At 42.6% G+C, this 27,998-nt stretch overlaps 1 protein-coding gene across 7 annotated transcripts in view; it reads right to left on the bottom strand.

The window, feature by feature from the left end:
* Window positions 1–27,998, bottom strand: part of dscamb (Down syndrome cell adhesion molecule b) — a 184,735-nt gene that overhangs the window by 21,192 nt on the left and 135,545 nt on the right. For all 7 annotated transcript variants that reach the window (XM_070543467.1, XM_015951843.3, XM_070543466.1 and 4 more), the window contains 10 exons: window positions 27,670–27,948; window positions 27,394–27,513; window positions 23,098–23,277; window positions 5,091–5,287; window positions 4,786–4,882; window positions 2,770–2,898; window positions 2,506–2,673; window positions 1,764–1,834; window positions 1,374–1,617; window positions 795–941 (listed from right to left, as the gene is read on the bottom strand). In XM_070543467.1, coding sequence (XP_070399568.1) covers window positions 795–941; window positions 1,374–1,617; window positions 1,764–1,834; window positions 2,506–2,673; window positions 2,770–2,898; window positions 4,786–4,882; window positions 5,091–5,287; window positions 23,098–23,277; window positions 27,394–27,513; window positions 27,670–27,948 — 1,632 coding nt within the window. The remainder of the gene's footprint in view (window positions 1–794; window positions 942–1,373; window positions 1,618–1,763; window positions 1,835–2,505; window positions 2,674–2,769; window positions 2,899–4,785; window positions 4,883–5,090; window positions 5,288–23,097; window positions 23,278–27,393; window positions 27,514–27,669; window positions 27,949–27,998) is intronic.

Here is a 27,998-nt window from a genome sequence, read left to right on the forward strand (position 1 = left end):
TATAATTTTATTTCCCATAACATTTTTTTACTCATCAAAGCACGCTGGGGCCTTTGCTTTTTGAATTATTGATGGAGATGAGCATGTCTGCATGATCCCTGCCGTATGGTGTGAGAAACAACAACCCCAAAAAACCTCCAGTGCCTTTATCAGCTGTAGAGAGTAATCACCGTGTTATGTAACGAGGCATAAACGGCTTAAACATCAGATCTAGCTCATTAAGCTCATTGAAACCAGAGATGGTTTTGAAATTGCACCAGTATGTCAGTTAACGGAACCACAGCTTCCCCTGGTGGATGCATACGGAAGCAGCAGCTGAACAACCATCCATTATCCGAAGCATTCGTCCTGACTAGGATAGGGGCTGGTGTCCATCTCCAGCAGTCATCGAGTGATAGGCTTTGGACACCCTGGTCCATCACAGGGACACACAGAGACAATTCACCAAACACACACTGAGTCACACCAGGATACAATTTGGAGTCGCTGATAAATCTAACATGCACTCACAGTAAACACACATACATGAGGAGATTATGCTAACTCCATGGAGATTGGCTACAGCCGGGATTCAAACCTTTAGCCTTCTTGTTGCGTCAACGGTGCTACCAGCTGTGCAACCCAAGTAGCTAATCAAAGGCAAGTTCAATTAATTCTTCACATGATCATTGTTCGTGTGTGTGTGTGTGTGTGTGTGTGTGTGTGTGTGTGTGTGTGTGTGTGTGTGTGTGTGTGTGTGTGTGTGTGTGTGTGTGTGTGTGTGTGTGTGTGTGTGTGTGTCTGACTGGTAATACCTCCATCAGGTAAATTGGCCCAGAAGATGACCCTGTAGCCCTGCAGGTTTCCATTGAGAGCCTCTCTGGGTAGAGGCATCCAGGAGAGAGAAATAACTTCTGGGGACTTTGCCACTGCTAGGACATTTTCAGGAGGTCGAGACGGCACTATTAAAGACAGGTGAGGACACAAGGTGTTGGATTAGAGCTTAAATAGAGCCTCTTGAGAGCATTCTCAAATGACAATAAATGTTGTTTCATGAGATTCTGTTTTATTAATTAAAAAGGATTTTATTCATCACATGTGTTCATAATGTTTCTCTACCCTTTTGGTTCATGTTTCCTCACTTACTAGAGCCTTTTTCTCTCTGTCTCTCTGTCTGTCTGTCTGTCTTTATTTATAATAATAATTTAATCTACTTATCCATCTAGTGAAGGAGAGAACTGGGGATGCAGCATCTACTGCAGTTTTTGTGAAAGCTGCAGTTCTAACAATGTCCAGTAGAGAGAAACATCTCATAAGAAGTGATGCCATATATTGAGCTGCATCCGTATAGTTCATTAAAAATACAACTGAATGGTTAAAAGACAGAAGCTCACCATCCTCCAGGGTCTTGGTGACCACCTGCTGTGAAGAGGGTCCGGTTCCGGCTCTGTTTGCAGCCTGGACCACCACGCTGTACTGAGTAAACTTCTTCAAGTTGTCCAGGACAATGCTCTCTGTGGTGTCTCCCGTCGTGTCCACGCTGATGATAGTGAACTGGTGGCTCCCACCAGGGCTGTACTCCCTGTAGCCCACCTGGTATCCACGGATCACGCCGTTCTGCAGGTGCTTCTGGGGAGGCTGCAGGAAAAATAAAACCAGATGAGCTCAGATTCTTTCATGCGGTTTGATCCTTGTTGTCCTTTTTCAACAGTTCCATAACGATAACTAAACAACAACAAAAAATAAATAAACAAATGCAAACAGGCACAAAGTTGGAGCTGTACCTTCCAGGAGACTTTGATGCTCTGTGGGGAGGTGGGCTCCAGGGTGACATCTTGTGGAGGACCATCAGGAGCTGCAAAAGGACCAATACTTTTGGATCTGTGTTTAAGGTCACACACGTCCTCTAGATGGTGCCATTAAGCTATGAATGTGCTGTCCTCCATGTTCTGGTTCAAGTAAATTCTTTGAGGCTTTCACCTCAAATGAATATTCATAAGAAATAACTTAATTGTCAAGTTGCCTCTTAAATTATGTGAGAAAGGAGATAAGAGCTTTCTTGCTTCATTTTAGCAATAAGAATGACTGATTGTGCAATTTAATGTGCTAAAAAAGCCCAGTTGGGGTCATTATAAGCAATTTAAGGATACATGAACAGAGCTAACTAAAAGTAATGGTGAACTGATCCATTTCCTAATTCTTAGCATTACTCCCAAATAACCGCCAAATGATTATTTATTCACGGATCCTTTTAAAAACATGACAAAGTCTTAGAATGAATTGCTACTATTGCGCTAAATTAATAAATTATGGCTAAAACAGAATATTTGAACATTGTAGAGATGGTGAAATTGTTCTTTTGATCATTCTTTCACAAATAAAACAAATGAGAAGTTGTGAATTGTTTATCTAGTTCTCCATGTTTTGACTTTGAGACCTAATCTTTATCTGGTTACATGGAGTGTGACTGAATCTGTTTTTAAATGCTGTTCTACTGGTGTCAAAGCTCACGAGGATCCTACTGACCTGCTTCATCAGTGGTGATGGTGAGCTCATTGCTGGGGTTGCTGTTGCCAATAACGTTCTTAGCAACCATGCGGATGTTGTACGTGGAGGAAGGGTGGAGGTCGATGATAGTGGCTTGGTTGAGCTGTTGTGACACATCTTTGGTCACTTGGGCGGATAACCATGAGGCTAGGTGAATAAAAATGGTCCACAGATTATTAGAATTGTTTGATTTTTCCAGCACATAAAAGCAAAAACTACACGTGTTTCTTTCCCCAAATTTACCTGATTTGTTCTTGCACTCAATATCGTAACCAGTGATGGGACTGTTGCCATCAAACCCCATTGTCCAACGGAGAGCTATGGTGCGATCTCTAACCTCTCGGATCTCCACCTCTGGAGGATCTGGTGGTTCTGAGGAGATGTGAACATGTCAGTAAATTTAAAAGATGGAGCATCATCCAGATCTAGAGGTCACCAATAGCAATAAAGGAGACATATTTATCTTAAGTTATAATAGGTCTAAAATTTAAAACCAAACATTTTTATCAAGTTCTTTGGAGAAAATTACATAAAGTGATTTCAGCTGTTTTATTCTTGAAAATGTAAGCATCTTCCAGCATGAGCCGTTTCAGGGTTCTGTCACGCCCACCCCTTCCCTGCTGCCATTGGCCGTGTTCGAGTTGAGCAGCGCCTCGCCTGGAAAAGAGACGAGAGCAGACGGACGCAACAGGGGGAGTGGCTGAAAGCCGGCATTTCAGTCAGACAGATTTCCCTACACGTGTAGCTCGCAGGTGACGATGGAGGAAGATATCCCATTACTGTAGCGTTCATACTTGTTTAATTTTTTTATTTAAATTCTGGTGCCTGTTAGCAGCAGAAACACATCCTCACATGCTTGTGGATATCATATATTGTATATGGAGATATGACTGTAATAATAAGTAAAGGTTATCAGCTGTAGGTTTAGTGTGCTCATAGGAAACGTAACAAAAAAAAACACAAATCACATTTCTCTTTATGGCTTATATGGTCGTCATCATCAAAGTAACATGATTTGCAGAATACATGTGACCAACTAACATCTCACATTCTACCACCAGATGTTTGGATCAAAATATGAACCAATCAGATCTTAGATCAGGTGAGAGCCAGGCGTTTCCCGTCATCGCCTAGGTTTTGCAGCCGGTGGAGAGCAACTGCAGCGCCTTGCTCCAAAATCTGCGGCCGCCTTGATCTCACGAGGTTATCGTTGCCTACGTATGCATGACGTCAGAGCAAGTCAATGTAAAGTTGGACACAAATCTAACCGGCAAGCACAGCGCGCCGATCACCGGTGATCTAATCTGCGTAGAAGTGGCTTATCTCGAACACGGCCAATGACATTTTGCACGTGATGTCACACTGCTTATGGAACCACCCTCTTAGCCATTACAGACGGTATAAAGACCGTTCACACATGTTGAAACTCCATTGAATTTTGTCAAAACAAACCAGTTTGTAGCCTTTTATCATTTTTATTTAGTTGATTTTACAGTAAAATGGTGAAATCATCACAGCAGCTTTCGTATACTGTTCTCAATGAGCGCCACCTAGGTGTACTAACTCTTCCTGCAAGTAAACTGGGCTTGAACCAGTAGAAACCAGGCTAAGTTGACAAAAAGAAAACTACCTCAATCGCCACTTTTTTCTCTCCCTTCACTATTCCTGTAATTCACTGTTGCCCCGCCTAGGTGCTCTACTTCTTCTGATAACTGAATAGTGCTTAAACTAGCCGACGCCAGGCTAAACATTGCAAAACCAACAGCGACAACAAAAAAAAAAAAACAACAACATCAGGCGCTACTTTTCCTGTTGTTCAATACTCGTTTATCTCACTGTTTACTATGCTTTTGCTGTCTGTTATGGTGGACCCACATGATCAGGTGGCATAGGTGCGAAAGGTAAACATGCTGAGAAGCTCCCCAGCAGCAGCTCTGTCTTACAGGTAAGAGGTGGCTCTATCCTAATTTCCCTGCTGTGACATCACAAACAGGGACTTTTTGAAACATCTTGTTTTAGCCACATAATTCCTAAAACCAAACACTGACTGAAAACAAATGGATTTTCTCTTTCATGTGTGGAGTGTTTATAGAGAGACCTACGTGGCAGCGCTAAGGGTGTTTCACATAATCTGTCCCCTTCAACAAATGAGAAAATAAAGCAAAGACTGGGATTTTCCCCCTTCTCAGGCAGAGTTTTTTATTCTATATCCACTAGTCAAAACACGCTTCCAGAGTCTGAGGGGAGATGAAAGCAAACCTTGCACTGTCAGCTGTATGATGCCCCTGTCCTCGCCGAAGGAGTTGATGGCGTGACAGGAGAAGAATCCTGAGTCCTCACGAACTGTTGGCATGATCTACAGAGAAATGGATCACTCTCAGTGTTTTTAGAAAGCACCAAAAAAACAACACAATTACGTTAAAGTAAAAACTGGAGAAATTTTTCACTAGTTTACCAAATTACACGTGTTAAGGTTAATACTTTGTGTTTTCCATCTCTTTATTTTTGTCTGAGTGAAGCCTCAGTGTGTCTAATTTACAGTCAGACTGAGATCTTCGACTCACCACCAGAGTAGAGATGACTTCATCAGCCACTTCTTTGACAGTAACCACGTATCGGCTGGTCTCGGGGTTGATGATGCGCTCCTCTTTCTCCCAGCGCACCATGATGGGTTTTTCCCCGTGGGCGATGCAGCTCATCCTCTTCTCCTCGCCCTGCGTGGCCAGAGTGGTGTTGGGGTAGGAGGTGATCATAGCTGGGACTGGATCAAACACAAACACACAGCACTATTTATTTGTTGATAACTCTAATACATTTTTGTAAAGTGGCCGTAATTTTACAAAAAAAGAAGACAAAGACATTAAACAATATTTTGGCTAAAAACAGCACATTCATAGTGTATTTTTCTGTTTAGTGCTGAGAAACATCACAGACTTCTCTGTAGTAATTGTGACAACCCTTTAAACACTCCAGGGACCACCATGAACTTGTGTTTGAGCGTGCCTGTCTTCCTCAATACCTGGGGTTTGGAACGGAGCCCTTCAGGTGAATCTGTGACTGCTTTGATAGCGACAGCAAACGGTAACAGGCTGCTTTCTGAAGATGAGGCAGAGGAACAGAGGAAAAAGCAGTGACTCCTGCATGAACTCCCATCAGTCTGAGCGTGGAGCCCGTCTGACTCTATGCCGTAACCGCACACCGGGCTCGTTAGCTGCACATCCAGCTCGTGAGAGTGTGTGTGTGTTATTCAGCGGTATGAGAACACGTTGAAACCTCTCTGCTCACACATGCTTCTGCTTACATGAATCTCTCTCCTTATTGTAACACTAAGCTTTTCAGGCACTTTTCACATTAAAATCATCTCCAAAATGAGGATAGATGGATCACACTCATCAAGTTCACTTAACAGAAATGCTTCCACTTCTCTTCAAAGAGCCAGTGTGTAGTTTTTACCATTAATCTCTAGAAATATCCATCAAAAAGTAGAAAATTAATTAAATGATGCCCAACTGTTGAAAAATACTGGCTGCTTCGTCACATATAACCATAAAAATGGGTCTAAAATACATGGGAGCAGGTCTAGGCCCCTGGACAACACCATATTAGACGCAACGTTTCCTTCTACGTGAGCCCGTGAGGACAAAACTCATTTACTGATTTGTAACAAGTGCTTACAGAGCTTTCGCCAATCTGAAACGTTGTCTTTCACACTTATCTCTTCACTTGTTGCCAATGATGAAAAGAAGTCTGATATTCTTTTCATTTTGCTGGGGGTTGCGCCTCCAGGGATATTTGACCCTAATGGCCATCCATTGGTTAGGTCTTACTCTAACAGAAAAGAGTGTTTGCTTGCAATGATCTAGGTGTGTACTGCCCCCTATCACCATGGAAAATACGCACCGTACTTTAAGGATGCAAAAGATTTTTGACCAAAGAATAACTAAGTCCGACTACAAGTAACAAATGTGCAAGAGATGCTGGGTCCAATCCCGGACAAGCACCCAATTAATATTGTGAGCCATCTTGTGGGGACACGAAAAACCGAAAACCTGGAAGTTGAGTATAATTAAGATGATCTAGCCTGTTGTGTGAACCACTGCTTGGCCAATGACAAAGAAGGGGTGCAATAGAAGGCTTTCAGCAGCAGTATGTGAAAGTCCTGACCATTTCAGAGATACTAGTGAGGATCATTTTATGTTAATATTTAAACACATCAAACCTACCAAACCAAGCAAGCTGAAAAAGAGGAAAAGTTGCAGTATAATCAGGAACAGGATTTATTCCACAGGAAAACAACAGTAAGTTGCAGATCCACAGCTTCAAATGTTGTACACTATTCAGGTTTTTTTTTTTTTTTTTTTTGCATATTCCCACATCTCAGATGATTTAAAGCCCACCTCCACCAAGGTTTAAAAACTCACAACCAGATGTGTTTTGGGTGGGTCAGGGAGGTTCTGGTCAGGGTGTTTCGACATTAATGCCTCATTTCCACTGAATGGTTTGGTGTGGGTTGATACACTACTTTGTTTGTTTTGATGGCCCATATAATCGATTGGCACTACACCATTCCTGCACCTCCATCAGTTATATTTTTTATTTTTTTATTTTGCCTTTATTTAACCAGGTTGGTCCCATTGAGATACAAGATCTCTTTTGCAAGGGAGACCTGGCCAAGACAGACAGAGCAGCAGCACAAGTTACAACATTAATACATTCACATTTAAATACATTTCCACATAAACTCAATTAAAACATGAACACACTGATAGTCTGGATTCCAATGACTTAATCAGAGTCTTAAATCTACTCAAGGAAACCAAATCCTTGATTTTTAGATTGTTCTGTAGTGAATTCAATGTAGATGGAGCAGCAAAGCTAAAAGCCGTCTTTCCCAGCTCTGTGCGAACCTTAGGAACAACAAATTGCAAAAGTTCACTTGAGCGGAGGCTGAGCTGATTCTGCTTTCTTGATAAAAGTCATGATAAATAAAAAGGCTAATATCCACATACAGCTTTAGAAATAAAAACATACCAATGCATGAGTCGACGTACCCGCAATGAAGACCAATTCACTTTTGAATGTAACAAACAATGCAGGTCTATGACACAATGGAAAGATACAGCTAGGGTAGAGCTGCTGCCGCTGAGACAATGGAGTGTATAAACTCTCAGCACTTCCACTATGTAGATTTGAGGACCACAGTTGAGGTTCTATAGAACAATCAGCACTTAGCAACCATCTGGACATATCATGTGAATGCAAGCATCCGAATACACAAAAAATACACTTGACACAAAATGCACCAGGAACTTGCAAATATCGCTAAGCTAGATACAGATGCCTCTTCTCATCGGATGGCTTCCGATGACGCTCTTCAGCTTGAATTTGTAAAACTTTTGATAGCCTATAAAATATATTTTTCATGATGGAAACACTAGCACTTGTTTACCATCTTTATGATATATAATGCTTCTATGTTAAAAGGTGCAATGTGTGAGAATTGGCATCCTGTGGCCAAATTTGGGCACTGCAGCTCACTTTTCTAAATAAAGAGTTCCTTTTTCATTGCCGCTCCGTGTCTTTCATGGCTGTTTCCAGTTGTGGATCTGCCCCAGGATTTCCAGATGATGAGCAAAGACGAGTCATAAACAGTACGTTGATAAGCAGAAAAATACATTGTCATGTCTGGGGCTAGCACTCTTGGATGTTTTACAGTAGGGAGCACTTACTACAGTTATTACGGTGGTATGCCTCTAGCGTTAGTGGAAGTGTTGCTGTTTGCCGTCTTGCTGCTATAGTTCCTAACGACTCATTAAAGGAAGTAAAACTTAATGATTGACTCTTTCAGTATTCACTTCATACATACATTTTACTGTAATATTACATTGTTGGTTATTGAAAAAATTGCTTGAAATCTTTTTAACGCTGGCTATTTACTTATAATTCATTGTTACCATTGTTAGCTCAACGCTAGCCTCTACCCTTTTACTCAATATTAGAACAAAACAAAAATATGCTGTGGCTTCTTAGGGGTACAAGAAAACACTTCTGGGTCACTCTTGTTTACTGGCTTTGGTTCTTTAAACAACTTGGGAGCTTTTTTCCTGTCGGTGTGGAATTACAAATTTAGGCATTGCAGCGTTAGCTCGGTGCAGACTGTGCAGCCTCACAGGACCACTGATTGTAAACAGTTACTATGCCCTTTCTTTTGTTTTTAAAGGAGAAAAACTGACAACCGCCAAGCCGGCTCAGTGTGAAAACTGTAATGTAACCTTTTTCCATGATTGAAACATTAGACTGTTTTTGTGATTTTTCACTGCTGAACTATTGCATATTGCTCCTTTAAGCATCCAATGTTCCCAGCATTACCATAATCAGATACATCACGCCAAAGCAATCTGTGTAGAGTTTTAGCTAACTGTAATGAGACATAGTCACTAGTCACAACTTTTCTACATCATTGAACTCTAGATCATAATCTGCATGATTGTGCCTTCAGACATTGGCTCTAGGAAACCTCTTTTAACAGTGTTGGCACAAGCACTAGTGATTGGACAAAATGAGAAATGCTAGGAAAACAGAGACCTTCTCCACATTTCTCACTGACAGTTTCTGATGTGCATTAAGCTGCTGCAGTGAAAAACCTGTCAAAGTCAACATTTAGCCTCCGGCTGCTCTGATTCAGTAGGGCAAAGACTTTCTATATGTTTGCAATACCATAACATTTTTGAATTGCATACATTTGAGATATGATATCCGGTGGTGCACCACATGTTAATGTTCTTTTCACTGGCCGTAGACCAATTCAAATCCACCCACTTCGGGTTGCATCTGTTAGTGAGGCCTCTCAGGAGCGCACATTTGGAATTTGTTTAGGAGATTTGAAGTGACTTTTCTTTTTTGACCTTATTTTGATTTCTAGACTATACTGAAAGTCAGCCTTTACTAATTACAGTTTTTTTTCGATTGCTACAACTCAAAAAGCAAAAATGAGACATCATTTTCACAACCTCTACTTCTGTTCCCAATCACTTGACTCAATTTATCACTACTTAAGATTTCCTTATCATATTAGAACTCTGATTTTCCTCTTTTACACTCTGATGTCAATTTCACATTACCTTGCTGTCAAAACACAGCACACAATTTTCAGGTCTACACACACTTCTCACATAAATTCTCCAAGCTCCAATCAACAACACACAAATATTAAAATCTCTAAACCTTCGGGTCTGGCGAGCTATTTGTGATTGACCAGCGGGCCATGATCAAGGTCCCAGGCCTGCATGGTGGCAACGTCACTATGTGTGCGGCCATGAACCATCATGGCATCCTACACCGACATGCCCACCTAGGGGCATACAACACAGTCCTGCTACTGGAATTGGTAAACGGCCTGTACGACGTGCTTGTCCAACTTGATCACATAGATAACCCACAGCTGGTCAACTATATAATCATTTGGGCTGCCCAGGTGCATGAGTGGTTCCATTTTGTGAACATGTTACGAGATTTGATGGTAGAGTTATTTTGCAAAGGGATGACAGGGTTTGGCAATTTGTGTGTGATGTTTGGGGTTTTGTGTACGCAGTTTTGAAAGAAACGGACAGTTTTGAAAAACGCTTTTTAGCAATCGAAAAAAACTGTAATATTGTTAATTTTAACCACAACAATGAGCTGAAATGGTGTTAAACTGAGAGTATTCCTAATCTGAGTGACGAAATATCACATTTTCCATAATAATTGGATCACTTTTGTGTGCAAGCAGCTTAGACATTTCATCAATTTCCGTCCACCCATCCATTTTCATCCGCTTATCCGAAGTCGGGTCGTGGGGACAGTAGCCTAAGGCGAGAGGCCCAGACTTCCCTCTCCCCAGCCACTTGGGCCAGTTCCTCCAGGGGAATCCCAAGGCATTCCCTGGCCAGGTGAGAGACTCTTAGGAGAAAAATCATTTTGGCCGCTTGTATCCGTGATCTCGTTCTTTCGGTCACTACCCAAAGCTCGTGACCATAGGTGAGGGTAGGAACGTAGATCGACCGGTAAATCGAGAGCTTCGCCTTCTGACTCAGCTCTCTCTTCACCACGACAGACCGGTACAACGCCCGCATCACTGCAGATGCAGCACCAATCCGCCTATCGATCTCACGCTCCAGTTTTCCCTCACTCGTGAACAAGACCCCAAGATACTTAAAATCCTCCACTTGGGGCAGGACCTCATCCCTGACCCGGAGAAGGCATTCAACCCTTTTCCGAATCAAGACCATGGTCTCAGATTTAGAGGAGCTGATTCTCATCCCAGCTGCTTCACACTCGGCTGCAAATCGCTCCAGCGAAAGCTGAAGATCACATTCTGATGAAGCCAACAGGACCACATCATCTGCAAAAAGCAGAGACCTGATCCTCAGGCCACCAAAACGGATGCCCTCCAAACCTTGGCTGCACCTAGAAATCCTGTCCATAAAGGTTACGAACAGAATCGGTGACAAAGGGCCGCCTTGGCGGAGTCCAACTCTCACTTGGAACGAGCCCGACTTACTGCCGGCAATGTGGACCAAGCTCTGACACTGGTCATACAGGGACCTAACAGCCCGTATCAGAGGGCCTAGTACCCCATACTCCCGGAGTACCCCCCACAGGGCCCCCCGAGGGACGCGGTCAAACCTCTTCTCCAAATCCACAAAACGCATGTAGACTGGTTGGGCAAATTCCCACACACCCTCCAGGATCCCCCTAAGGGTGTAGAGCTGGACCAGTGTTCCACGGTAAGGACGAAAACCACATTGCTGCTCCTGAATCTGAGGTTCAACAATCCGATGGACTCTTCTCTCCAGAACCACTGAATAGACCTTACCAGGAAGGCTCAGGAGTGTGATCCCCCTGTAGTTGGAACACACCCTGCTGTCCCCCTTTTTAAATAAGGGTCCTACTACCCCAGTCTGCCAGTCCAGTGGGACTGCCCCCGATTTCCACGCGGTATTGCAGAGCCGCGCCAGCCAACACGGCCCCACAACATCCAGAGCCTTAAGGAACTCCGGGCGGATCTCATCCACCCCTGGAGCCTTGCCACAGAGGAGCTTTTTAACCACCTCAGTGACCTCAGCACCAGAGATTTGAGAAGCCAACCCAAAGTCCCCAGACTCTGCTTCCTCACTGGAAGACATGTCGGTGGAATTGAGGAGGTCTTCAAAGTATTCTGCCCATCGATCCACAACGTCCTGTGTATAGGTCAGCAGCACACAGTCCCCACTATAGATAGTTTTGGTAGCGCACTGCATTTCCCCCCTGAGGCGCCGGATGGTGGACTAGAATCTCCTGGAAGCCGTATGGAAGTCTTGCTCGATGGTCTCACCGAACTCCTCCCATGCCTGGGTTTTTGCCTTGGCGACCACCCGAGCCACGTTCCGCTTGGACTGCTGGTACCCATCAGCTGCCTCTGGAGTTCCACAGGCCCAAAAGACCTGATAGGACTATTTCTTCAGCTCGATAGCATCCCTAACTGCCGGTGTCCACCAGCGTGTTTCATCAATTTATTTTTTTAAATGACAGAAAACCAATTTTTCCCATTTTAAACTTGGGTTGTATGATATTTACTGTGGTGTTTTAAGCATTTGGAGAATAAACATTCTTTAGTGGATACGGTGTCACTGAATGGAAGAGTAATGGCAGTTGCATGTGGGCAGTGGTTAGAGGTCTCCTCTTCCTTGAAGAGATGCAATGTGTGTGTGTGTGTGTGTGTGTGTGTGTGTGTGTGTGTGTTTGTGTGTGTGTGTGTGTGTGTGTGTGTGTGTGCGTGTGTGTGTGTGTGTGTCAGTGTGTGCATGTCTGTACACCCCTGAATAACATATCTGTGAGCAGGAGTGTTTTTCCCTCTGTGTGCATATGTACGAGTGCGTGTGTTTGGTGGGGAGCTAAGTGGGTGAGCAGAGAGAGCAGAAACGACTTGTGCTCATGACACATCTCAGCTGCGATACACGATGGAGGAGAGGGGGAGAGCATGTTCCCCTGCAGCGCTAACTATGATCCCTCACTCACTCCCTCTATCTCCCTCCTTAGCCTCCCACCAGGACAGCTATGATTTAATGATGAGAGAGACCACTTTGATTATTCGTACACAGCAGACAAGTCCGCTGGCCGTGCCGCTGTTTCCCAGGCAGGCGCACTTTCAGATGCATGAGGACACGCAACACACAAAGACACACACATCTATCAGAAACACAAAAACAGATGCTGGTCCTGCAATATGCATCTGTGTTCAAGAAGGAAGGAAAAAAAAAAGAATAGATGCATGAAAAACCAAAACAGTAATAGTGAAAGGAAACAAAGCATGGCCACATGCCTGGCAGAGGCCACGCTACATCTAGGTTCCTGATATTTGGTGTACAATTAGACAATCTGATGTGTGATGGTGTTCAAATGACTCTGATGTGTTACTCAAAGTAGGAGTGAGGATCCAAATGCTAATACTAGCACCAAACCAAGTCTTACCAAGACAAAGAGCCTTCAGACGTACAGCCAGGTCATTGATGCATTTTAACTCATTAATACATTTTAGCCTCTTATTATCTGTGTTACTGGTCTTCTTAGCTAGAGGGTATTATAAAATAAGTCATTTTCATATTTTAAATACTTGAATTAATCCAAACATTCTGAAGCCTCTGGATGGATGAACGGATAGACAGATGGATGGCTGGATGGGTCAACTGATCATCTGACCTCTCCCTGCTCCATCACTCCCATAACCACTGTTCCCTAGCAGGAAACAGCTGATTTATTTGGCCTTTGAAAAACAAATATGTATTTAATTCTACTGCCGAACTCTCTGCCCTTTCTCCAAATGTTAATGCTCCTTAAAAGAGCCATATTTTTTCTCTCTGTCTGTTTACCCGAGGCCTTAATGGCGCACGCTAATGTCAATGAAGATCTTGTTTGCTCATCAAATATTACTAGATCACAATGTAAAAATCATTTGGCCATTATTTATTTTCCCCATATCAACACATGATTAACTGTCTGTGATTTTTAATTTCCATCTCTGACCCTGTATTATGTTGTATTTGTGTGGATATCTGTCAAGTAAAGCGATATAACTGATGTGTCAGTTGTGCTTCAGTACCTCTCTTGTCTCCTCTCCTCATCTCAGTGCATCTACAGCACAGCAACCTGTAAAAGCTCGGTTGACGTATATCTTTTAATATCCAACGATATTACATCTGTCTGGTGATAAAAACGGACAGGTAGCGGAGGAAGTGTGACGGGGAAGGGGAGGTGGGAGTGAAAGCTGCGGTGCAGGGAGGTAAAGATGGAAGTCGGCGAGTGATGAGGTTTTTCACCCCATCACTCTGACCTCATTATGCTTCGGGATGAAGACACATGCACAGTTTACATAAATAGTAGGAATTTCTTCATAAATAAATCCCACACATCTTAACTTGGTAACAAATGTTCATAGTCTGTTCAGAATCCTACAAATACAATGATAAAATCAGTTTTACAAAATCAAGAAAGGATGAAGGGAAACGTGTAACTTGTGTTTTTATAAACCGCACTTTATTTATTCAGTTTTAAAATGGTGGTAAATTTACAACATAAATATTCTTTTATTGTTATTTAGGCAAATTTATGCATTTTTGCCTCTTAATTTACTTTTTAGCTGTGCATTAAAGAATAATGGCAGACGTTGTCAGGTCCCTGAATGTGCTTTATGTAGTGATTGACTTTAAAATAAAAACATTTACAAATATAAAAAATAATCAGTAAAATTATATTGTGATGATCATAATTGTATCATTATTATAGTCTATTATTATTTAGCATGAAACATTTATTTTTTTTTATCAGTTTTCATTTAGTGAAGGCATTTTTTGATTTTAATGATGTCTAGAACCGTGGTATCGCGGTGAAACCCTTTGGTACAACACCCATTCCTCTTGAAGGTGACAAATAAAGACACTGCAGGTGGTTGTAGTGTGTGGAGTTTAATGTGGTGGCTTATGTTCTAGCTACCATCAGCTCCATACACATACAACAAAACAGCTGTGGTGGCCTTGATGCTTTGTCTGACCTGTTTTAACATTGAATCTTGTAGAAAGTGCCCCCTACACACTTAAACTTATAAAGACAAATACACACACACACACACACACACACACACACACACACACACACACACACACACACACACACACACACACACACACACACACACACACACACACACACACACACCTGCTAATGTCAGGATCAAGATCTTACTCTAGACAGTTGGTCTTAAAGCCTCATTCCCAATGAAACTTCTCCAGCATTGGTATTTTGAAGATTTTGTGATTAGAAATTACTGAGGAGCACAATTGTCAGACTGAAAGTCATCTTCAGTAATATGGGAGGGGTTGAGGGGTGAATTACAACGGAAAACTACAGTAAAAGTGGGTTGTTTTATATAGTTGAGCTCTTTAGCGTTCCTGTGCCCAAAAATGAATCCACAAGCATCAGTTTCCAGCATCAATGGCACTGATGTGATTCAGAAAAATGTAAAAATGATGTACAATTGTAATGAATCAAAAGGGTCAATTTTCACCGTTTAAATGACACAGCATAACCTTTCATACACACCAGAAACTGCAAAGTCAAGGCTGCACCAGCTGGAGCATCCAGACGCAAATCAACCTCTACCCACTTATTGTTTCTTCAACGCAGACAACATAAACTGTCAAGGTCTCCCGCAAAAGCCCTTTTCTCTCTGCGTAAAAGACCGCTGGATTCCTCACTCTGAATAAAAGTGAATAATCTACACGAATCCTACAAGGCTTTACAACTTATAAATTAATTAATCATTTGGTTGAATGAACAAGATGTTTAAATGAAATGTTTGAATAATCTGTGCTAAAATCAATGAATTTGAAATGAATATTGCTTTTACAATGATCCATTGCAGATCTTATGATCAGTATGTGTTTAACAAGTTAATCATTATCTACACTCATACACATTATCATAAGATACAGATTAAGGTTAAGATTCACCTCACATAAGGGTTTTAAGACATTCTCATTCACAGTGTTAAAACATCTTTGCATCTGCAACAAGGCGTGGCTTTGTGAGGGATGTTGGTAAAACTTCAAGATATGGCCCATTCTGATTTGCCAGAATACACCAGAAAAGATAAATAATGACTTTATTAAAACAGGAGTAACTTCCCAACTAATTCAGTTTCTAGCTGAGTCCCAAACCGGCCAATTCAGGACAAGCATCCTTGAGCCATCTCTCTTTTGACAAACAGTCAAAAACCTGTTTGCACGCTGCAAGCTGACACAGCCAGACAGCTCCCTAAGAGCCACATCCACTTTGGATGCAAACAAGCATTCCAGCTACTGTTGTGACCCGGAGACATCTCAAGACTGGACGGGTCATATTGGAGCTAATCTACCTGACTTCTGACAGTCTGGATCTGCTGGGGGTCTCCACCAGGGTGTGTAGACACAACAGATTGCGTCTGATGCTGTTTTATTAATAATCAGCTCTCTAGTTTATAGCAGACAAAAAATTCTTTTACACCCAGATTTCACAATTTCTTTCAGATACAAAGGTTCTCATACACATCTAGCTTACACCACCTCCCACATCACATTACATCACCGCATGTCCACTCCATCACATCTCATTATTCATATCTTGTCACGTATAATCATTAGTTTAGAAAAGAATAAAATTCCTTTTTAGCTATATACTTGACTCTGTCTGAATTAATACGAAGTGTGTTTATGGGCCTTGAACAAGTTAAAGTAACTATAATCTTCTGATTAAACTTCAAAGATCAATCAATTCAATTCAATTCAAAAATAATTTACTAATTCCAGAGGGAAATTGATTGCTGTAGTAGCTCAGAATAATAATAATAATCAAGTCATCAAAGAGTAATTGTATATTACAATGGCTGTTGGCAGGAAGGATCTCCAGTAGCGGTCAGTGTTGCAGCAAAACTGAAGAAGCCTCTGACTGAAGACACTCTTCCATTGTCGGACAGTCTTGTGAAGAGAATGCTCAGGGTTGTCCATCATTTTCTTGATTCTCTGGAGAATCTTTCTTTGCATTATCTCCTCCAGTGGTTCCACAGTCGTCCCCAGAACAGAACCAGACTTTTTTATTAGGCTGTTGAGCCTTTTCAGGTCCCTGCTTCTGATGCTGCTACCCCAACAGACGATGGCTGAAGAGATTACACTCTCAACAACAGACTTGTAGAAGAGGTGCAGCATCTTGCTACAGACATTGAAGGACCTAAGCATCCTCAAGAAGTGCAGTCTGCTGTGTCCCTTCTTGTAAACGGCTTCGCTGTTCTTTCTCCAGTCCGGTCTGTTGTCCAGGTGAACTCCAAGGTATTTGTATTCCTCAACCACGTCCACTTCTTCTCCCATGATGGGAACAGTGTTTGACTCCACCTGGTTTCTTCTGAAGTCTAAAATCATCTCCTTCGTTTTGTTCACATTCAAGGTCAGATGATTGTTTCCACACCATGCCACAAAGCGCTCCACCAGCTCTCTGTACTCAGCTTCCTGTCCATCTCTGATACATCCGACAACTGCAGAGTCATCTGAGTATTTCTGTAGATGACGGGTCTCTGATTTGTACTGGAAGTCTGAGGTGTACAGGGTGAAAAGGAATGGTGAGAGTACAGTCCCCTGTGGTGCTCCAATGTTACTGATTGCTTGGTTTGATGTGCAGTTCTTCAGCCTCACAAACTGTGGTCTGTTTGTCAGGTAGTCTTTAATCCAGGCGATAGTTGAGGGCCCCACCTGTGTCTTCTGGAGTTTCTGGCAAAGTACATCAGGCTGAATTGTGTTAAATGCACTGGAGAAATCAAAGAACATGACCCTCACAGTGCTGCCTGCTTTGTCCAGATGACAGTGGGTTGGTTGAAGCAGCTGGATGATGGCATCTTCAACTCCAACTCCATGGCGATAAGCAAACTGCAGCGGGTCCTGATATGTCCCAGTTTGCTTATTCAGGTGGACCAACAGGAGTCTCTCCAGGACATTCATGATGTGGGATGTCAGGGCAACCGGTCTGTAGTCGTCATTGACTGATGGACGAGTTTTCTTTGGAACTGTAACAAGGCAGGATGTCTTCCACAGGACTGGAACCTTCTCCTGGGCCAGGCTGAGGTTGAAGAGGTGCTGCAGAATCCCACAGAGCTAATCTGCACAGGCCTTCAGTACTCTGGGGCTAACACCATCTGGACCTGCAGCCTTGTTCCTGTTCAGTCTCTCCAGCTCCCTCTTCACCTGACTTGTAGAGACAGATAGGTGGGAGGGGGAGGTAAATGGGGCAGCAGCATCTCCTGACTTGGTTGAAGACAGATTTATAGAACCAGAAGAGTCCATGACTGCTTTAGAGGACAAAAGAGCTGGCGTGTGACAGGAAAATGTTGGATCAGAGGAGGATGGGATGTCTGATTGGCTGGGGACAGGCGAGGAGGATGCTGGGTTTGTTCCTGAACTGAACCTATTGAAGAACTTGTTCAGTTCATTGGCTGTGTCCAGGCTGCCATCTGTGCAATCCTTCCTCTGCTTGAAGCCTGTGATCTTCTTCATCCCTGACCAGACAGCTCTGATATTGTTCCTCTGTAGTTTGTTCTCCATCTTTTTCCTGTATGCCTCCTTGCTGTCTCTGATCTTGATCTTCAGTTGCTTCTCTATACTCCTCAGTAATTCTCTGTCTCCCTCCTTGAAGGCACTTTTTTTCTCATTTAGCAGATTTTTCAGTTCACTGGTGATCCAGGGTTTGTTATTAGCGAAGCATCTCACTGTTCTGGTGGGTATGATGTTGACCACACAGAAGTTTATATAGTCAATGACACATCCAGTCATGGCATTGTTGTCATCTTCATATCCTTGGAAGAGAGTCATCCAATCTGTGGTCTCAAAACAACCCTGCAGGGCTTCTTCAGCGTCCTGTGACCATTTTCTCACAGTTCTTCTTGTCACAGGTGGCCTCTGAACAAGTGGTTTGTATTCTGAGCAGAGAAAAACAAAGTTGTGATCTGATTGACACAGAGGAGGTCTTGTTTTGGACATGTATGCATCCTTTACATTTGCATAACACAAATCCAATGTCTTGTTTTCTCTGGTGGAGCAGCTGACAAACTGTTGAAATGTTAGAAGTATAGCAGAGAGTGAGTCATGATTAAAATCACCAGATATAGCCACAAATGCATTGGGGTGCTGGGTTTGTAGCTTAGTGACAACGGAACTGATGGCATCACATGCATTTTCAGCATTGGCAACACTGGTGAACTCTCTTTGCAAATAATATGGGCGACAACTTACTGCCAGGAGTTCAACATCTGGGCTGCAGAGACAACATTTCACTGAAACATGACCTGGATGGCACCATCTGTTGTTGACAAGCACTGCCACTCCACCTCCTTTTCTTTTCCTGCCCCTCTTCAGATCTCTGTCTGCTCGCACAGTCAGGAATCCTGGCAGAGAGACGTTGGAATCGGGGATATGGTCCTGCAGCCACGTCTCAGTGAAACACATTACACTGCACTGCTGATACTCTGGCTGAGTCCTTGAAAGGGCTTGGAGTTCATCCATCTTGTTGGCCAGTGATCTCACATTGCCCATTACGATCGATGGAAGAGATGGTTTAAATTTCCTCTTTCTCTGTCTCCGTTTTGCTCCCGCTCTGCACCCACGCTTCTTGCGTTTTAGCTCATTTGGGATTTGCGGCTTCAGTTGAGGAATTATGTCAGCCTTTCCAATGTTAATCAGCTGTTCCCGATTGTAAACCAGCTTGTTGCCATGGTTACACATCATAACAAATGCTCAAAAAGTGATAAAAGTGAAAAAAATAGCAGTAAAAATCCTCCAAGCTTCACAGCACCAGAAATAGAAAAGTAAAATGTCCAAAAAATACCGTTTTTCTTGAGAAACTAGAAGACAAAATGTCCAAAAAAAGGCTAAACTTACATATAGTCAACAGAGCTACTCCAACATGCAGCCACCCAGAACAGGGCAGTTCCAGAAAATGTGGTTGATATTTCACATTTATATGGAATTATCACATCTTATTGGTCTTAATTAATTTGTGGTCGTCATGCTATAAAGTGTGACTGCTACAAAATCAATTAAAATGACAATTTGCGTTATCATTCAACACATTAAAACTACTGCAAATAATTGTTTGCTTTCATAAGTTCTGTTCTCTTCTTGCAGGATGTGTATGAAACAAAGAAAGACTGAAAGTGCAAATAAAGCAAAGAAACATGCAGACTGCTCTTCCCCGGAGCCCCACGACGGCTTCTAATTGCGGTATCGACTGATTTGAATGAGGCAGAATTGGACTCAGGAGTTCAAACAGACGAACACAACTGCACCGATTGTATGCAAGGAGCAAGTGCAGAAAATGCAGCATGCACAGGTGCACAAATACACTCGTAATAAAATATACCACAAGCACACACAAAGACAAATACATGCTGTTTACAAAAGACAAGTACTGTTACAAGCAAACTGGCAAACACCGAGCTGCAGACACAGCAGTGATGGTGAATAGAACTACTGTAATGGTCTCCTCTTTTCAAACCACTCATGCACGTAAGTAGTCCTTTATTGAAAGCATATTGAATACATAAGTACATTTTGGGGATTGAGATGTGAAATGTGATCTGCTGATGAGTGAAACACGTGTGGCTGAGTCGGCCTGTAACGACCAAGCAGCCAATGGCAGCAGAGGAAGAACAGCATGTAGGGTTATCACACGGCCAAAGAACATGAGGCTGCACCACAGCTAACTGAATCATTACTGATTTTAAAATAATGTTGCAAAAATGGCATTATTCAGGGGTAAGTGCACAGATCTGGGCTAACTTCAGATCTGACTGGATGATGTCATTTGATGGAAATTTTAGTTTTTATTAGCTATAAGATATAAAAAGTAAAGAAATAAAAAAAAAACTAAAATGATTACACCTAATTGGATGCACCAGTGCCTAAAAGCAACATCAAACCAAAGCCTGTAGAAGCAGCAGAGCAGGTCTGAAACACTTAGAAACAAGACATGATGATGTTTGAGTGTTCCCACACTGTAAGTAGCCTAGAAATCTAGACAAACCATAGTAGTAGTAAAGGAGTTAGCTTAACAGGTCAGTCTATCCAAGCACCACTGTATTCCTCGACAGGACCAAACAATTTTAGGCTTGGCCAATCACAGCCCTCTCTGTTAAGTAAGCAGAAACTGGGCAGGCTTTGCACCAGAGTTGGCCCAGGAACGGAGCGACTTCGCGCAACCTAGACTTGGGCTTTTCTTTGAGATATGAGCAGATAGAGGTAATTAAGCCCTTTATTAAAAAAAATTATGTATTTTCTATTTCTTCCTCTGTGATGGAATATTTTTGTTTTATTAAGTTTCTACCAGACGTACAGTGTGAGCAGTCAGGTCGCATCCGAGAACTGGGTCGTACAGTGTGAGCGCCTGGCTCGTGAGATCTGCTCTGCGAGGAAGTCGTACAGTTTGAGCTGAAGCTGAGTGCTACGAGTGGAAAAGTCGCACAGTGTACGCCTGGCTTTAGAGAGACGGAGATTTGAAGGTATACTGTTCCAAAGTCTGGGTGCAATAGTCTGAAAGGCCCTGTCCCCTTTGGTTTTCAGTCTGGTTCGAGGAACAGCCAGGAGGTTTTCAGATGTGGATCTAAGGTTCCGAGAGGTGGTGTGTGGGGACAAAAGCTCAGATAGGTAGCTTGGAGCCTGGTTGTTAAGAGCTCTATAGGTCAGGACTAAAACTTTAAACTGAATTCTATATTCTACCGGGAGCCAGTGGAGGGACTGTAAAACTGGAGTGATGTGAGCTCGTCTGCTGGATTTGGTTAGGAGTCTGGCTGCTGCATTTTGGATGGCTTGAAGGCGTGAGAGGGAGGTTTTGCTGAGACCAGTAAAAAGAGCGTTACAGTAGTCTAAGCGTGATGACACAAAGGCATGGATTATTTTTTCCAGATCTGCAGTAGAAACCAGTTTACAGACTTTTGAAATGTTTCTCAGTTGAAAGAAACAAGAGCGGGAGGTGGTTTTGACGTGTGAGTCTAAACTTAAAGCTGGATCAAAAATAACTCCCAGGTTTCTAATGTTGGCCTTGGCTGATGGGCAAAAAGAGGCAAGTTCTTGCTCGATTTTTTAGCTTTTTCCTTCACTTCTCAAAACATTATTCTAACAGTTTTACTTCCAGGCATATTCCGCCTTCTTCTTGTGCTTTTTTTTATTGACGGTAGCAAACTGAAAAAGCTCACTGCTAGCCTTTATATGAGCTACCAGCACAGTAAACAGCTATTTTATGGTTTATGGCTCAAGAATGGCTGAGACCAGTTTGAAAGCAATAGCTTAAAGACCCTTTAGTGTTGCTTTAAATGTTTCAGACCATCAAACGAAGGTCACCCTCAGACAAAGATCATCTGAGTAAACCCAACATGCAGTTTTCAAACTGTATTTATCTTTGGTGAGTAGGAAAAGCAACCCAAACACACCTGGACTAACCTGTTGTAACACTCATGCAGCAACTCTGCTTTACATCATTGTTTTAACTGAAATACATCAGAAGGTTTTCTAGCACAAACGACCCATTTAAGGACCTGAAGGGTTTGAATCAATTACTGCGAGTGTTCCTGAAGAAGCAGAAAAGCCCCAGACCATCACAATGCCTCCACCATGTTTGAATGATGGTATGAGTCACCCCTCAATCCTTCATCTCTTTCTAATTGCTGAATCATGACCTCACCTGTGGCAAAAGTTTCTAGATCACATTTTCTGTATCAATTAGATGTTCTTGTCAGTGCTGCTACTGCAGCTTCAGCCACAGTGTGTATTCTCTGTATGGTAGAAAATAGATAAGAACGGTTGGTACAGACATAGGTCAACTTGCTGCATAGCAACTGTGTTTGACTCTGCCTTCTGCTGCAGCCCTGACAGCTCCCAGCCCTAAAGACTGCAGACATAATTACAGCAAGACATAAATATCCACGACACTCCAGCTCAGATTCATGACAATAAAAAGTGGAACGTTCCATATAATAGTTTTTTAGAGAAAGGTCAGAGCTCAGGCTGATCTTGTGTCGCATTCGTGTATCATGTAAATAATTCAGAGCAGTGAGAGGATCAGGAGACAGAGCTGCCCATCAGCAGGAAGCCTCCTGCTCCAGTTTGATGACTGTAGCGCAGCAGAAAAAATACCACTCACATTTAAGAACCATAAAAACAAGGAGCCACTCCAAACCCTGCAGAGGAGCTACATGCTAATGCTCAGAGGAGCCAGAAGCCTGCAGTCTGGAGCATCAACACACCGGCTGCTGAGGAGATTGGTCAGATGAGTGAATATAAAACCTGGAGCAGAAGCGGAGCTGAAAAAACTTAGCTTAATGTTATTTAAAATGAAATCTGACTGTTAGTGTTTTATCCATCTGATCACTGCTGTTGCAGCTTATCCCAGTCGCCTGAGGTGTGATGTTATGGTGTTTGGAGCATGAAGAATAAAACTGCTCGCATGTTTTGGGGTTAGAGGTTTTGTGGATCAATCACAGGCTCTTACTTTTGACGGTGAGGTACATGGACTTGCTGACATCAGCTCCAACATCGTTGCTGACCTTACACAGGTAGAAGCCGCTGTCGTCCACCAGCACGTGTTTGATGAGCAGCGAGCCGTTGCTCAGCAGCGTAATTCGGGAGCCGCTGTTCAGGGGGATGGGCTGAAACTGGGGGACGCCAGCACCTGAGGAATAAAACAACATATATCATCAAAAATGTGAAAAATACACGACAATTTAGGAAAGCAAAGGAATCAGAGCCTGAGATAAAAATGTTTGTGTGTTCACTACTTTTACAGATTTGATGACAAAGTCCATGAGATTTAGAATGTAAACATGTTTTTTTTTACGCAGGGCCTAAATCCCTAAACCCCCGAGCAGCTGCTGAGCAGAGTGAAACCTAAGAGTGATGCAATAAGAACGGACATGAAGCTCATGTTTAGCATGACGGCAGACTGGTGAGGGCTAACAACAGGCAGACAGATGTTTATTTTAATCACAGAGACTCACTGAGAAAGCTCCAATAACGTCAAGACGACATATTTTCTCAGGCTCTCTCTTTGCGGCAGAGTCTGGTTTCACAATTAGCCTCTAACGGTGGTTAAATGTTTAGATACAAGTAGAAATGATTGGGCATAGTTAACTGTTTATTAACCCCGACTATAATTATGGTTGAGCATCGAGCATCTGACAAAATTTCAGTTTTTTCTTGGAATAGTTTGAACTTTTAAATCCTGAATCCTAGTTTCAATACTCAGTCTGCCAACCAGAAAAAGATGCCTTCAAATACCAACGAAGAAGAATCTGCTAGAAGTGTTTGCGTTACTGCCGTCTAAAGGTTTGCCTCACTTTAAATAAATAAAAATTCACGGAGATGTTCAGATTATTTTATCAAGTGAGACCCATGGTTAGCTGGTAAAGTTTTTTCACCCGGCCTCTTGAAATAATTTGAATTAAGAATTGCTAGGACTGGGAATTGGAACTGGAATCACTGAAATACAAGCCATACCCATCCTTAGTTGAACTAACTTTTAGGAAAGCCTGTTCCAAAAGACAGGAATGTTCCTGATTTTATGGGATAAAAGACGCTAATATTTTAATTCCAAAACTAAAATGTATAAAACACTCATTTATCTTGTCTTCACTTATCTTTTCTTAATAACTGCATCAATAATCTTTGTGGATTTGGAAGAAAATCCTAAAATGATCGAACACATAAAATAAATAATACAGAATTTCATTAGCACTGAATCAGGCTAACATAATATAAATATTAATATTTTAGGATTTCCAAATAAACATTTTGTTTAACCTATGTTACACCTGCTCTGATGGGAAATCTTTTGAAGAGACACATTAAAGGCATACTCTGCAACTGTTTCATTGTTTTAAGTAATTTTCTTGTGCCAGCATATGCTAAAATGACCTTTTACAGTTAATGAAATGTCACTCAGACCCCCTCCACCCTCTGTGGCCAGAATACCACACTTGCAACTTCAGAGTATCCAGACTGGTCGCTGTTAGACTTAGTAAAATGGAGCCGACGCGCCTGGCATGCTGGAGTCTGCTTCCAGCATGTTCGCTGCGTGTTTTAGATTGTGAACACAGCTGATTTGTTTGATTTAGTGATGAATCCCTTCTGCAGAAACTAATGAAACTGGGAGATATTTCAGCTGTTAGATGAAGGTGTTAAAAATCAAATGCACTGCGAGGAGAAGAGTTTTACTTTCGGTTTTACACCAGTGAACTTATAACTGACTCCAGCGGGTGCTAAAAGCAAGCCAAAACTGCATTGTTTCCCTTTAAAGCAGAAAGCTGGAGTTTTTATTTTTATTTTTTGGTCAGAGGGCACCATCTAGAAATGTTTAATTTTAACTTCCCAGAAGCTTTTAGCTTGTTTTTATCAATACAATGGTGCGAGTTAATTTTTTTCCATTCTTTCCCAGCACTTTGGCAGATAACTAAACAAACACACATTAGGTTAACGTCCTCACATCTGTCTGCCACACAGTAGCACATTTCATTAGCTTGTGCTAAATTTAGCATGTCAGACAGCACTGACCGCTGTGGGCTTCTACCTTTAAATTAAAACACACTCGAGTGGTTGTGGAAAGCATAAGGTCAAGTGGTAACTTTGTTTTTTCATTTCTGGCTTTGAGAGAACGTCTGCCGAGGCCGTGTGGGAGTGTTCTCCTATGAATTATGGACCGTGTGTATCCAAACAGTTCTAATCACAGCTGACCTTTACCTGCAGCTCCATAAATCCCTGAGACATTTACCTGCCTCTCTGCTGAAGCTGTTGCTCTAAATACATAGTAGACAACTATTATGGGGACATACTGGGCTCCAGCGGACAACAAATGGTTCTCTAAAGCTTCCAAGGCTTTCTGATCCTGTAGCACAGATGAAGCAGCATTAGGCGTGTATCTAATGCAGATCACTACATAATTTCATCTCATTAAGCGTTCCTTCACCAGGATAGTCCACTTGGTTCAGTTGGGTGGCAAGTACAGAAATATGTCACTTCTATAGTTAATTTGGTTCATTTTCACATTGCCATTTGAAACCAAACTAAAGTCTTTGGCTAATGTTTCATTTGTTTTATCTAAAAGTCATTGTGCTCCTCCCCTCTTTGGTTTCCTGACCCGTCTCGCACAGTACGATAATCATGTCGATTTTTGACTCAATTCGTTCCTTCCGACCATCTTAAGGAGGCGCCCAATTACTGAAATAGCTCTAAAGAAAATCTATTCAGATTTTTCTGCAGTGTGTGGTGTGCTAAGAGCACTCTGGTCTGGAAGTACGTTGGAACCACTCTGATCATAATTTGGGCATATTCAACTTGTTGGATTGTCTTGGCTCAATTTCAAGGAGAAAAGAGTGTGCTGCCTGTTGAATGTGACATGTAGCCAATCAAAGTGATGTGACAGAAAACTTCGCCGTATTCCTCCTCCATGTTTGTTTACTCCAAAGTCAGATTATCTCTATTATGTCAGGTTTATCGGCTCTTTGAAAAACACCTTGTTGGTGCCAAAGCACCATTTTATGGTATTGTTGGTATTTTCCCCAGATGAACAAAATACATGGGAACAGGTTTTCCTTGTAGGTGCTGGTAACAAAATGTTATTCAGGGTCTTGTGCGTAGACACAAAACTGGGTTATTCTGTGAGTTCAGGAAGTATTTTATATCTTAATCATTCATACGTCAGATTTAAGTAGCTTAGCAACAAATTACACAAAATATATTTAGCTTTTTCTAATAAAACTGTAGTCATCATAAAATGAGTGAAAAAGTAGTCTAGAAAAGTCTTTCATATAACCAATGACCTATCCAACGTCTTGGTAACAGAATATAAAGATTCTAGGCCTCAAGTCTTCTCCCAGGATAACTAATGTTAGAAATGTTTGTGAGAAATCAACAGGAGAGAGACCACGGCCACATCCTCCTCTGTGCGGTTTCATTAGGTTAGCTGAGCTTCCCTCTGATTCAGAGAAGCTTGTTTCAAACACAGCAAACATGGAGACGCCCTCAGTGCTCAGCTTGATCGCTTCATCCTGACCGGTCAGATGGAGCCAATCAGGCATGAGCCTGCACGCACACACACACACGCGCACACACGCACACACACACACACACGCACACACACACACACACACACACACACACACACACACACACACACACACACACACACACACACGCGCGCACACACGCACACACACACACACACACACACACACGCACATACGCACACACACACACACACACATACACAAGCACACACGCACACGCACACGCATACGCACACACACACACACACACACACACACACACACACACACACACACACACACACACACACACACACAAATCCCATCAAAGGCTGGAAAACGCATCAGATTATTTTATTCTTTTGATGAGACAGCCTAGTGCACACACACACACACACACACACACACACACACACACACACACACACACACACACACACACACACACACACACACACATACACCACTGTTGTTGTGAAAGCTTTCATCCCAGGTTACATGGATGATAAAGCAAACATCTGGGCCTCCTCTTCATCCGTCCTGCTCGAGTGGCTGAACTCACCTGCCTCCCGCCTGCTTCTCTGGCTCTCCCTGATGATTCTCTAATGATGCAGGTGGAGACCCAGCAAACGCACAGCTGATGTTTACGCTGCAGAGGACTGTGTGTATTTCTACATCTCTATTTACACATCTACATCAGCTACAGGCGAAACAAATGGCTCAGAGTAAAAGCGGTCTGCTTAATGTACCTTTAGAGTGTTCCCAAACAATAGTGGGTGGGGGATAGCCTTCAGCAGAGCAGTTGAGAGTCACTGTTTTGCCATAGATCCCATCCTGGTCCTCAGGCTGAACCACAAACTGAGGAGGAACTATACGTAAACACAGAAGAATACAATGTAATCCACAGATATTTTTTTCTATTTTTCTACCCATTTTTGTGAGTAAATCACTGATGGTTTCAGGACAAAGGAGCTGCAAAGACTCTGCAAGGCACAGCACATCAATGCTCCGAGCAACTCCCTGACCTCTCACGATGAGCTGACTCTGGTGCGCCACCACTGCAGCCTCGTTGCGTGCGATGCAGGTGTAGTTTCCGTTGTGGTCAGGTGTCAGGTTGTTGATCCTCAGTGAGCTGGTGAAGTCAATGTTGTCGACAGTCACACCCAGGCTGATGGGGATCGGCCGGCCGTCTTTCTGCCACGTGATGTCCAAAGGCCGGTCGCCCGACGTGACCACACAGGGGATGAAGACTCGCTGACCGATGGTGAAGCGCTGAAACTCAAAGGGCTGGATGTAGGGAGGGACTGTGGGCAGACAGACGTGCACCACATTTCACTTACTTTCAAAATGATAA

The sequence above is a fragment of the Nothobranchius furzeri genome, chromosome 13 (genome assembly GCF_043380555.1).
Source record: "Nothobranchius furzeri strain GRZ-AD chromosome 13, NfurGRZ-RIMD1, whole genome shotgun sequence".
In the NCBI taxonomy this organism is placed as follows: domain Eukaryota; kingdom Metazoa; phylum Chordata; class Actinopteri; order Cyprinodontiformes; family Nothobranchiidae; genus Nothobranchius; species Nothobranchius furzeri.